This window comes from Canis lupus, chromosome 18 (assembly GCF_048164855.1).
Source record: "Canis lupus baileyi chromosome 18, mCanLup2.hap1, whole genome shotgun sequence".
NCBI lineage: Eukaryota > Metazoa > Chordata > Mammalia > Carnivora > Canidae > Canis > Canis lupus.
The window spans coordinates 14,192,018-14,205,077 of NC_132855.1; the positions used below are offsets into that span (position 1 = coordinate 14,192,018).

At 31.7% G+C, this 13,060-nt stretch overlaps 1 protein-coding gene across 2 annotated transcripts in view; it reads left to right on the forward strand.

Annotated features, from left to right (window-relative positions):
- The window catches only part of DPY19L2 (dpy-19 like 2), a 93,645-nt gene that overhangs the window by 26,109 nt on the left and 54,476 nt on the right, over positions 1-13,060 (forward strand). For both annotated transcript variants that reach the window (XM_072783508.1, XM_072783507.1), the window contains exons 7-11: positions 2,215-2,272; positions 3,907-3,998; positions 5,188-5,287; positions 9,745-9,822; positions 10,425-10,511. In XM_072783508.1, the coding sequence (XP_072639609.1) occupies positions 2,215-2,272; positions 3,907-3,998; positions 5,188-5,287; positions 9,745-9,822; positions 10,425-10,511 (415 nt within the window). The remainder of the gene's footprint in view (positions 1-2,214; positions 2,273-3,906; positions 3,999-5,187; positions 5,288-9,744; positions 9,823-10,424; positions 10,512-13,060) is intronic.

Consider the following 13,060-nt stretch of genomic DNA (forward strand, 5'->3'; position numbering starts at 1 on the left):
AGGGGGAGGGGAATGAGCGATAACCAGTTATGAAAATGAGTAAGTCACAGGGAGGAAAGGCACAGCACAGGGAATATAGCTGTGTAATTCCCTACAGTACAGGGAATACAGCAAATGGCATTGTAATAGCATTGTGTGGTGACACACGGCAGCTACACTTGTAATCATAGCATCATGTGTAGAGATGTTGAATGATTATGTTGTATACCTGAAACTAATGTAACGTTGCGTGCCAATTACACTAATATATATAGATATGTATGTATATATGCTTAAGAAAGTTTGCCCGTGTATGCCAGGATGTACATACAAGAATATAGCAGTAGTTTGCAATAGCTGCAAACAGAAAACAACTCAAATGTCTATCAACAGAGAAGTATACACATTACAGCTCATTAATGCACTGGAATATATGCAATATTGAGAATAAATGAGCTATAGCTACACACATCAACATGGACAAATCTTACAACTATAGTGTTGAATGAATGTAGGCAAGCACAAACTTAAAGATACAACTTTCATTTGTATAAAGTTTAAAAATAGATTAAGTTGTAGTATTGATTTGTGTATAGATGTGGTTCTGTTAATAATAACAAAAATCACATTAGTGGCTGTCTGAAGGGGTGTCAAGTGGGGACTCAGGATGTGATCAATTTTCTATTTCAATGATATATAGTAGTTACAAGTATGTTCACTTTATAATTGTTCTAGAAACAAGACAATTTTATGTACTTTTTAATGTATGGCTTCTAGGAGAACATAAACTCATCAGTATTTTGAAGGAAAAGGATTATTTTTAGATTATGTTGGCAGGCTTTAAAATGTTCTGTTTTTGACATTAGCTCATATTATGCTGTTTTTAAATATGGAAAATGTTATACAAGACTAAGAATGTTTTTTAAATTGATACTTTTCATTGGGAGAGCCTCCCCCCCCCCCAAAAAAAAAGGTGATAGTCTTCTCTAAATTGGTTACACAGTTCTGGAATATCAAATACATTCTTAGGCTCCAGACTTTGAGAAGGATATGCAGATACAATAAAAGTTGCCTATAAAAGTGTCACCAACACTGTGAGGAGACTGGAAACGATGGCATATGAGAAACAAAAGAAATAGGAATTGGGGATAAATTTTATTTCTTAGCCTGGCTACTCTCCCCTGTTGATGCTAGCTTAGAAGTTAGCTATTTTATTTATATTCTTCTGGTGGTTAATGATAAAATGTTGACATGCATATCTGACTTTATCAAGTCCAAAATTGATATCTTTCTCCTTCTATCTGATTAATACAAGGAATTTTAGGACACTTTGCTTCAAAACAGCCCCTCACATGTTATAATTATTATCATAGGTTAGTGCGTCCATTACCCCTCCACAGCAGGAAGGCACTATAATTGCTGCTTATGTTACCAGATCTTGCTTAGATTTATGTCCACATGATCCTAACTTTCTGTAGGCTGCAGTTGTTCTGCTTCTCACACCTTCCTCTGTGCAATTTCTTTCTTTTCAAAGGCATCCTTTGAATTTCCCTCAGTGAAAATCTGTTAATGGTAAATCACTTCCCATTAGCTTTCCTTGTTTTGAGCTCATTCCTTCTGTTCTTCAATCATTCATGTGATATTTATTGTCTTCTAAGTGTGAAGCTGTGGCTACAGTGATGACAACATAAAAAAAAACAAGGCAACTTTAAGAAATGGTACTTAATCTTTGGTGATTATCAACCATTCAGAATCTGAGTTTTGTATTCTGCATTGTTGTTTCTTTGGGACTCAACCAAAGAATGATTATAATAGTTCAGACACGTCAAAGTCACTTGTAAGTGAAACTGCTGGGCTCTTGTCTTTGTCTCTCAGTCACTGAAATCCAATTAAGAAAAAAAAAAAAACTGGCTTCCAGAAAATTCAAAGAAATCAATATAGACTTTGAAGTGCGGCCTGCCTGTTAAAAATTTTTACGTTCAGTTATTATGTATTTTATTTAGAAAGTACTTTAAATACAACAAATTATAAAATTCAAATTACTTTATATTGATACCCTATATGCTTGTACATTCAAGATTAAAAACATTAACTACACGCATACTTTGGAAATTTTTTGCATTATTCTATGTAGTTTAGTACTATCGCATTTTAAATATGACTAAATTCTAAGATAATTTGTGAAAAGCTCACTATATTTTTATGAATTATGAATGTATACTCTTTTTTTAACAGTGGGACTCAACTTGGAGGTCTAATTACAGTATTATGCTACTTTTTCAACCATGGAGAGGTTTGTTTTCTAGAAAATAATTTTTAAGAAATAGGAGGGGCTATATAGGAACAAGGAAATATATTCATCAAAACAATATATAATTGCATGTTACTTAGGACCTCACAATATTTTAAAGAACCTTGTGTTGTAAGTTCATATTTTAATCATGCTAATCCACATTTTTACATAATTAGAATTTATGATGTGAAATATCTTGTCTGATTTTTAGTGTCCCTATATTTTGTAGAAAAAGCAAATTCTCTATTTTGTTGAAAGAGGAAATACTGTACTTGCTGAGTTCAGACTCTTTATATAGACATTATCTCATTTACTCCTACCACACGTTTTTGGAAGGTGGTTATTATCCTCACAGTAGAAGATAAGAAATTGAAATTTAGAGTGGTTAAGTTGCTTATGCAAGATTCCACATTTAGTACCTAGGGAAACTGGGCTTCCCATTCTCCATCTGTCTGGCTCAAACACCTTGCTTCTCTTTCATCATGTTGCCTTTTCAATTGCACAAAATGCTGAACTCAAAGTAGAAATTTACTAACTCAGTCCAATGGGATATAGTCCACCTACAAAGAGCTCATAGAAACTTATTTAGAATATGATAGACTCATTCAGCAATATACTGCGTGTGTAACCTGTGCCAGATTCTGTTCCATGCTGAGAGGTGGCAGTGAAAAGTGAGAGAATATGACTGCTAGCTTTGGGAAACAAAATATGTAATATGTTGGGGCACCAGTTACACAGGGTTGAAGTTTTTATCCATTACTACTAGGAAAGAACAATTGGTGAATTTTAGAAAATCAGACAAAGGAGTCATGAAAATTATACATAAATATATAAACTTAAATGTACTGTTGTTTACCAATCTATTTATGTATAGACAAAACTTTTTTTGAGTATGCTAGATTAATTGACTTTCTTATACATACCATAATTCATCTCCTAAACTTCAGTTTTGCTTTTTTTGGAAGAGAGGTAATAGTTTATGAGAGTTTCAATTCTTTCTAGAATTTTAGAATTCTTGATGTGAAACTTTATACTCACATCTTAGAAATAGTTTAAAAATCTATACAAAAGTGTCAGTGCTTCCATTTATGTATCACATTATTGATTCCAAATATTTCCAGGTGTTTTTAGAAATTTACGGTTGACTCTTTTAAAGGTGTGTTTCACAAATTCAGAGACAATCATAATTACTTGTAGCGACAACTTGTTATGTATAAACTCTCTTGGTGTTTGTGAATGCCCTAGCTGACATTTGGTTAGGTTTTTTTCTGTGCATACATACATGCCAAAGCCCTGGGATGCCAGGGTCATCACTTCAGAGCTGGAATGTGGATCTGGTTTGTCAGTTCCAAAATCCTCACCACTTCTATACCTGCTACCTTGTTTGTCCTTTAGATTTTCTTATGTTTGGCATGATATATTTATCACTTGCTTCTGAACTTGCTATATAATGGCTCTCTACCTAATGCCTATGCCCATTAAGAGAGCTCCAAAAACTGAGAAGCTATCCCAGGCATTTGGAAATTAATGAGCCTAGTATTAAAATTATTAAAACCAGCATACTCATGATTTTTAGATTAATAATATTTATTGCGATGGAACATAAAGTGAAGTGAGCATTTTATTGACTTCAGGCTACCCGTGTAATGTGGACACCACCTCTCCGGGAAAGTTTTTCATATCCGTTTCTTGTACTTCAGATGTGCATTTTAACTTTGATTCTCAGGTAATTTTTCTTTATAAAACAAATATAAATAGATTATAAGTTAAGTTTCTTAAAATATACTCCACCCTATTAAGTTATAATCATCAAATTTAGTTTTCCCTTTATATTTAGTTACTTTAAAAATAAGAGTATCCAGTTAAGAAAATAAAATTACTGTGTAAACAACTGCTTTCCACTTAAGAGTCTAGACTACAGCTTTTAGGTAATCTAAATTCCTAGCAAGATGCTTTATTTTCCAATTTTTGGAAGTGATTTTAATCTGACCAGTCAGGGGTTTCATGGAATGAAATGCGTTAACTACAACATTTAGGACTGTAGCCTTGAGTACGAGTATGCTGTATACTCCACAACTTAGCCAAAAGGCACTGTTGTTTGGTAAATATAAAAGAACTGAGAACTTAGTATATTTTGTGATATCACTAAACAATATGAACATTTAAAATTTTTCTTTTGAAAATTTATCTACCGTAATATAAGGATTTATCAAAATCCAGTACAACTTTTATAAAAAAGAACAGCTACAGTTTTATTATTTACACTAAATGTTTACATTTCTTTTTTCATATTCTAAGAGATACTGAAACTGTGTGGTAAAAGCTGTTGGGTTACCAATACATCTTTTAATTGTAGACTGGATAGTTTAAACTTCAGTATGCAGCAGTTTATAACTGCATTCTAGAGTTCTTTTTCAGTCATTGTTTTAATTTTTTTCTTTAAAATGTTCTCATGGTAGTTGACTTAATATTTCAGCAACACTTAACACTTTTCTTCATTGCTTTTTGAGATACAAAGGTGGTGGTATGTAAAACTGCTGCTGCTTGTAGAGGCTAAGTATCTTGAGATGGGCAGGCTTAGTTCACACTCTATTTTCGGACCACGTTGCTGGAGTATCAAATTTCTAATACATGCATATGTGAAAGGAAAATAGACATTTATGCTTAATATATTTTATTTACTGACAAACTAGATGCAATATTTAAAGCTGTAATTGAGATTGTTTTATGCTAAGCATTTTTATGACCCAGATATTTTCAGTTCTTTAATGGCCTTTTAAATTTTAACTGTATTTTGTTATCTTACACCAAAAGTAAGGGGTCTTTAGATTTCAACATTTTTCAGTTAGCTTTTCTGTTTAGTGATAGGCTACTTTTACAGTAAAAACTTATTGATATTAATTCTCTCTATTAAGGACCTCCAACAATAATAGAAGGCATTTTATTGCACTCTGTCTTTCCAATGTTGCTTTTATGCTTCCCTGGCAGTTTGCTCAGTTTATACTTTTTACACAGGTAAGATGATTTTAAACTAATTTAAGTTGAATGCAAGACAACTTGGTTGTTTTTATAGAAGTTGTATGATGTCATTATGTTTCTGCCCTAATAGATTTTCAAAATGTGGGATAATTATAAAGTTAACATACATGTATGATTTTTTTCAAAAAAATTATGTAATTCTACATTCTATTAATATATTTGTTTAGTTAGGCAGATCTTAACTGCAAAAGACTTTTTCAAACTATTACTTTAATTCACAACTTTTCTTGTTTGTATTTAAGATGATCTCTATAAATTTGCCCGTAGATTTTCCTTTTATCTTAGGAATCATTTTGGATGCCAAGCTACACAACATGGTAAGGGCCAATCCTTCTCTTCATGGTAAAGGTCATCTGCTTCTAATGTAGCCTCTTTTGTTCAAAGAGCAGAATCTTTCTGGACACCATTTCTCAAGAGCTTCAATCATGCATGACATTACTTGAGTGAATTTGAGGCCATTTTCTCTTTCCCCAAACAACTAAGTAACTAATGGCAAGAAGCTGAGCTGGGGAAGTAGAGGGTAAAAGGTCAATTTTGATAAAATTTCATGATACCCAAATTTTACATTAGAACTCCTTTCCACCTAACTAACCATACTAATGATAATAACGTTCTATGTTGGTAGCGAGAAATTGTGCCAAGAAGGCTTGTGCTGATGATCAACAAAAATGAAATTATAACCTCAACTTAATTGGCGCTGCATTTTAAAGTGTTTTCTATGCTCTACTTCCTTATAGTTGGCCTTTCCAGGTTGGTAAACAAAGTCTGTGGTTTCCCTTATTTACGCCTGCCAGCATAGATTTCTAATGTGCATCACTTCCTTGCAAGCACATTTATTAATCCCCTGGTGCTGATGAGACTGTTTAAGTAGCTGTTTGGGTAATTTTGATATTCCTTATTGATTTTCTCTCCATTCAAAAGATGTTCTAGACTTTTAGTTTTCTTTTTCCTTTCATTGATGAGATATAATTGACAAGTAACATTTTGTAAGTTTAAGGTGTACAATGGTATTGATTTAATACACTATTGTATTTCAGTATGATTACCGCCTCAGTGTTACACATATCTATTAGGTCACATAATTGCTATTTCTTTTATGTGGTGAGAGCATTTAACATTTAGCCTCTGAGAACTTTGAAGTCTATAATACAGCATTGACTATAATCACTATGCTGTGTGTTAGACCTCTAGAACTTAAGTAGATCTCTAGTTGTGAATTGGACCCTCTGTCCAGTATCTTTCTTATTCCCCCACCTGTCAGTCCCTCGTAACCACCATTCTACTCTTCGTTTCTACAAGTTGGGCTTTTTTAGATTCCACATGTGATATCATAGTATTCGTCTTTCTCTGTCTGACTTACCTCACTTAGCATAATCCTTTCAAGGTCCATCTATGTTAAATTCTATGCGTATAAAATAAGTAATAGGGAATCAAAGGTTTTATGTTCAATTTCAATTTTATGTTTTCAGTGCACAATGCACTCATCTCTGATTTCAGGAACAAAATTGTCCCGAGGACTTGAACTGATTTAAAACTCTTTTGTTTCCTGGAAACAAATTTTGACTCACCCTCAGACCTACTCATCTTGAGGCCAATATCTGCAGGATCATGATGAAACTTTCATCTGGAGGCAGAAAGAGAAGTCATTTTTCTACAGTTTCACAGCAGAATGTTGACTCTGTTGCATGTATCTAAATGAAGGGGCTCTCCTTTCAACCAGCAACTCAAATAACATTTCAGCAACTGAGCAGAATTTTCACCCTTTAAGTGTTTCTCTTAGCCAAAGCTTATTTGTAATACATAAGAAAGGTGGTCTAGACTTGGATATTCTAACAATATTGGTCTATGAGAGGAAAGAAAGAAAGACTAATATATGCTAGACTTCAGTGTTATAGAGTTTATTTCACTTAATCCTCAATGAGTCCAGTCAGATGGTTATTACAGATAAAGACACAAAGGCTCAGAGATTAAATTGAAATCAAGTCTGTCCAATTGCAAAGCTCTTGTATTTTCCAGTTTATTTTGTTGCATCTCTGAGGCCTTTGAACTCTTCTCTATTGAAGATTACACACTTGGCTATATTATCTTACTTCCTTGCAAAAGGCCTTCAGCTTTCATGCAGCATTAATAAATGTGCATTTGAAGAATATTTCTGTACATTTTATGAAACTATAATTGGGTATACCCTGTTATCTAATTGCTTTCCTATATAAGTACCTATATGACACATTTTTCATAATTAGCATCAAGATTAATTTTCCTCACAAGGTGAATTTATGAACTTCCTTTTAACAACTGCAACTATTCTCCTGGACTCAGCAGGAGACAAGCAGAAAGCAATTGCATTTTTTTTCTCCTAATGCATCTTGAAACCTGTGTTCTAGACTAGTTTCTTCCCCACCTCCCAAGTTTAGATGAAATCTCGGGTGGTTCCATACATATTCCTTTCCTTTTCATTTTGAAGAAAAGTTTCATTTCAGTAAAAAAAATTCTTTTGACATTTAAAAATTTTTGTGTTTTCTGACCCCAGAACATAATATATATATCCATTTATTTAGTTCTTGTTCCGTCAATGTTATATAGATTTTTAGAGATCTTACAAATGTTTCATTAGATTTGTATAAGATATTTTCTATTCTTGATGCATTTTAAAAGATTGAATATTTTATATTTGTTATATATATAGCTCTACATGTGTTAATTAGGCAAAGTCTATTAATTGTGATATTTACACTTTTAGATATCTACTACTTTTCTTCATTTATTTCAGTTACTAGAGGAAGAATGTGCTAAAATCTTTCACTTTAACAGTTGATTAGTCTATGTCTACTTTTAGTTCTGTAAATTCTTTAAATATTTTGAGGCAGTATTATGATGTGCACAATTGTTAAATATTCTTTTTATTTTTATGTAATGTGCCTTAAAATGTGTATGTGTGTGGTAAGAACACTTAACATGAGACATCCCCTCCTTCATAGATTTGTAAGTGCAGATAGAGTACAATATTGTTATCTATAGGCACAGTGTTGTGCAGCAGACTTCTAGAGTTTGTTGATACTGCATAACTGAAATTTTATATGCAATAATTAGCAACTTCCCATTTCCTCCCCTCCACCCAGCCCCTGGCTATCACTATTCTATTCTTTGCTTCTATGAGTTTGACTATTCTAAATACCTCATGTAAATAGAATCATGTAGTTTTTGTCCTATGACCAACTTATTTCATTTAGCCGAATGCCTCATTCATATTTTCCATATTACAGGATTTCCCTCTTTTTAAAGGCTAATGATATACCATTGTAGGTATTTGACTCGGTTTTTAATCCATTTATATATTGATCATCATTTAGGTTATTTCTACATCTTGGATATATAAATAGTGCCACAGTAAATATAAGAGTGCTAATATCTCTTCAAGATTCTCTTTTCATTTCTTAAAAAATAAATGCCTAGAAATGTGATTGCTGGATTATATGATAGTTTTATTTTTAATTTTTTGAGAAACCTTCATATTGTTTTCCATAGTGGCTGTACAATTTTGCATACAGAACTGTGTGAAAGGGTTCCCTTAATACTTGTTGCCTGTTTTTTGATAATAATCATCCTAATGGATGTGAAATAGCATATCATTGTGGTTTTAATTTGTATTTCACTGATAATTAGTGACACTGAATATTTTTTGTGTATCTATTAGCTATTTGCATATCTTCTTTGGATAAATACCTGTGCAAGTCCTTTGCCTATTTTTTAATAAAGTTACTTATCTTTTCCTAGAGTATTATGAGTTCTTTACATACTTGGGATATTAACCTCTTATCAGATACATATTCTGCAAATATTTTCTGCCATTCTACAGATTGCCTGTTTAATCTGTCAATCATTTCCTTTGCTGTGCTTCCAGTAGACAGATAAAGGCGCTAGCAATCTTGAGTCACCCTTCTGCAATGAGAGAATGAGCTAATTCAAAGGTGGGCTTCAGTCTTCCTGAGGGCTCCTTGATTTCTGTTTCTCTCATATTATATAGCCAAAACCAAAGCTCGGGGACTTAGCAGAGAGATCTCATTCTTGATGTGCCCTAAGTACTGGGTCAATCGAAATCTCTCAATTGCCTCTATTAGAATCTGCTATTGGAATTGGTAGATGTCTCTGGGATAAAAGCAACCTAAAATATCTTATTCATCACTGTAGATTTTCATCTCTTCTATGTTTTTACCTTCCTAATTCTTTTTAGATTTGTTTGTAATCTGTGCTTTCATGCAGGTTTTGAAATATTTTTCCAAGTATTCTAGTTCTTAATGATAAGGTTGGTTCAGATTATTTTGACTATAATTATTGGAAATAAACTCTACTCTTAATGTTTACTTTTCTTATGAGTAGTGAAGTATTTGTTTTTCACTTTTTTCATGTTTGCTTTTTAATTATTTTTATTTCAGATAGCTTCATTATTTCCCATGTATGTTGTGGGGTACATTGAGCCAAACAAATTTCAGAAGATCATTTATATGAACATGGTAACATTTTTAATATTTATAAGTCAAATATTAAAATCTCAGAATTTATAAAACAGAACTGTTTTGTGGGATACCTCTTTGCAAGTAATATTTCATTAATATATATGATGTTGATATTATCCAGGAATGATTATATTGTTATATATTTGTAATATTCAGATGTTTTATGTTCTGTGAAACTTAAAAAAATTTTTAATGTTTTACTTATAATTATTGTCACTACTTTTGAAACAGCCTTTTAGCACTTTGGATTAATATGACATTGTAAAAATAAAATTAGAAAATTATGAAAAGATTAGAAAAGACTTATGACTAAGTCTTTCTTATTATATCACTCCATTTTTTAATCAAAAATGTATCTTTTCTATTTTCTTTATATCAAGTTTTAGGTAGAGAAAAAGATAAATTCTGTATATATTTTATGGTGTTGAAAATACTTAGAACATATTAGTGTGTTGAAATTCTATTATCATTTGACCATTATTAATCTTATTTATACATATAAAGTTTGTATTAGAAATGAATGTGACTGTTAACAAAGTATGCATTGTACTATATTTCTAATAACAATAAAACAGATGTTTCCTTTCTTCAATTTGCAGGTTTCAGTTCTCCTTTGTTTTGTGTTGATGTTTGGAAATCCAATGTATTTATCTTCTTATTATTCTTCATCTTTGCTAATGACATTGGTAAGTGTTTGCTAAGCTCATGATTTTTTTTTAACTCTCAAATAGTAGGTTTATACATGTAGTATAAGTTTCGGAGAATAAACAGTGCCCTTCCCTGATTATTGTGCATGTGAAAACCTTTTCCCAAATAATACTTTTTCTCTGTCTCATCCTTGAAAAATGAACACAATACAAAGTTTCTCTCTTTAAGGTAATGCCCAAGTAAATATTTTTAAAAACAATCATAAGGTAATAAGACTTACTTTTAAAATATGCCATAATTTATTATAAAAATTAGTTATTTTGTTCTACATCAATTTAGTACACTAAATAGTTATTGCAATGACACTGCCATTGCCCAAAACATTTTTGGAACTCCTCTCAAATGCCTTCACAGACTGTGGTGCATTCTTTTGAAGATCTTCATTGGTGGCAAATATTCATCTTTCAAGATTGGATTTAATTTTTGGAAATGACCAAAGTCTTGTAAACAAGATGGGTAATTAGATCTTGGGTAATACAAATCTTGATCAAAATATGGTGGGACAATAATTAGATTGATTTTCTTGGCCAACTAAATTATCTCTAAAGACAATTTAGAAAGAGGAGTTTCAAAATGTTTTGAGCAATGGCAACATGATTAGAATAATGTATAGTCTCCTTATGTGACTTACATTCATAGAATAACACTCATTTGGATATATATTTAGAATATATATCCAAATATAGTTCAATATAATTGTAGTTATATATATATAGTTATTGTAGTTATATATATATAACTATATATATATAGTTCAATATAATTGTAGTTCAATATAATTGTTTTATTGTTTATAGTCGCACTTCTAATATTCATGAGCCAGAACATAGAGTGTTTTTCTCCACTGAAATGTTTCTGGGGTATTCTCCTTCCACAATGATCAGAAATGATATAAACCATAGTAATACCAAAATATGGCACTTTTCCATATATGGTACATTGATTAATTCTTGAGATTGTCCCATATTTTAACATTTTGCTCCCCAAGCTTTTTGTGTTTGGCCTCATAGTAAGTAATCCCTCCCTTTTCACTCTCCCAAAAACCATTTTCAACATTTGATCAAACTTTATTAGCATTACAAAGTAGGGGACTTGCAATCATCTACCTCTTTTTGTGAAAACAGTTTATTTTAATATATAGCACAGATATAGAAAACTGCATAAAACAAATGTTTTATATACTTCTGTATTGACCAGTATTAATAGGTACTAATTAATGAACTGTTATTTAACATTTTTAAACTACCGTCAAGTCAAATTAGAACTTTTCTAACTATTCTAGAAGCCTTTTATGTGCCCTGCCCTAATTATAACTCCCTTGCACTGGTCTAAAGCAGGAATAATTATCTTAACTACGTTAATTTCTCCTAACTGTCCTTTGTAGTTTCATCTGTTTTCATTTTTATCTACAGATTTCCCATGTATATTCCTGGTTTTATTTCTAAGAAATTTGTTAAGAGTTCAGGTCATTGAACATGTGGAAGGTTCTGTGCTCTAGATTTTGCTCTTTGAATCCCCATGATGTAGCTTTATGTCTTCCTTTGCCTTTTTTTATTTATAATACTATTGATCTTCAAACAGTGCAGGGGATAGGGGCATTAAACCCCCGTGCAATTGAAAATCCACATATAATTTTTTATTCCCTCCAAACTTGACTACTTATAAGTAATGTTGACTGGAAGCCTTGCTGATAACACAGTTGATTAATATGTATTTTATATGTTATAGGCTTTATGTATTATATACTTTATTCTTAAAGTAAGCTCTAGAGGAAAGAGAATGTTATTAAGGAAATCATAAGGAAGAGAAAATGCATTTACAGTACTGTATTTGTCAAAAGAAATCTGTATATAAGTTGATCTATGTGGTTAAAACCCATGTTGTTCAAGAGTCAACTGTACATTAATAATTGTATCTAAAACTTGGGTAGGTTCATGTTTGATCCCTTTTACAAGTCTATAGTATTTCATCAGGAGGCACTTAATATTTGGTGCCTCTCTTTTTATGGTGGCAGCCATCAGTGCTTAGTACCAGATCCGTTAATTCAATAGGGATTTCAAAATGGTTATATATCAGTTGTTCACTTATAATTTATCTAGGAAAATAAAGCATATGTCTAAATGAGGGAAGTTGGGAGGAAGTAGAAAAATATTTGAAGAAATAATGGCCAAAAGTTTTCTAAATATGATGAAAATGATCAAATGAGATAGGAAGAATTTTATTGAATCCCAGTATAAGAAACTGAGAGGAAGCTGTAATAAGACACATATAATCAAGTGGCTCAAAATTTGTGATAAAAGGAAAATCTTAAGAACAGTCAGTGAAGTAAGACATATTAAATATAAAAAAAAGGTAAGGATGTCAGCACATTTTTCATAAGAAAAAATGCAAGCAATAAAACAGTCGAACAACATCTTTTTTAAATAAAAAAACTATAGTAAATCTACAATTCTGTATCCAGCGACATATCTTTCAAAATTTCAAAAATGAAGGCAATATGGTATCACTTACCTCTCAAATTCCCCCT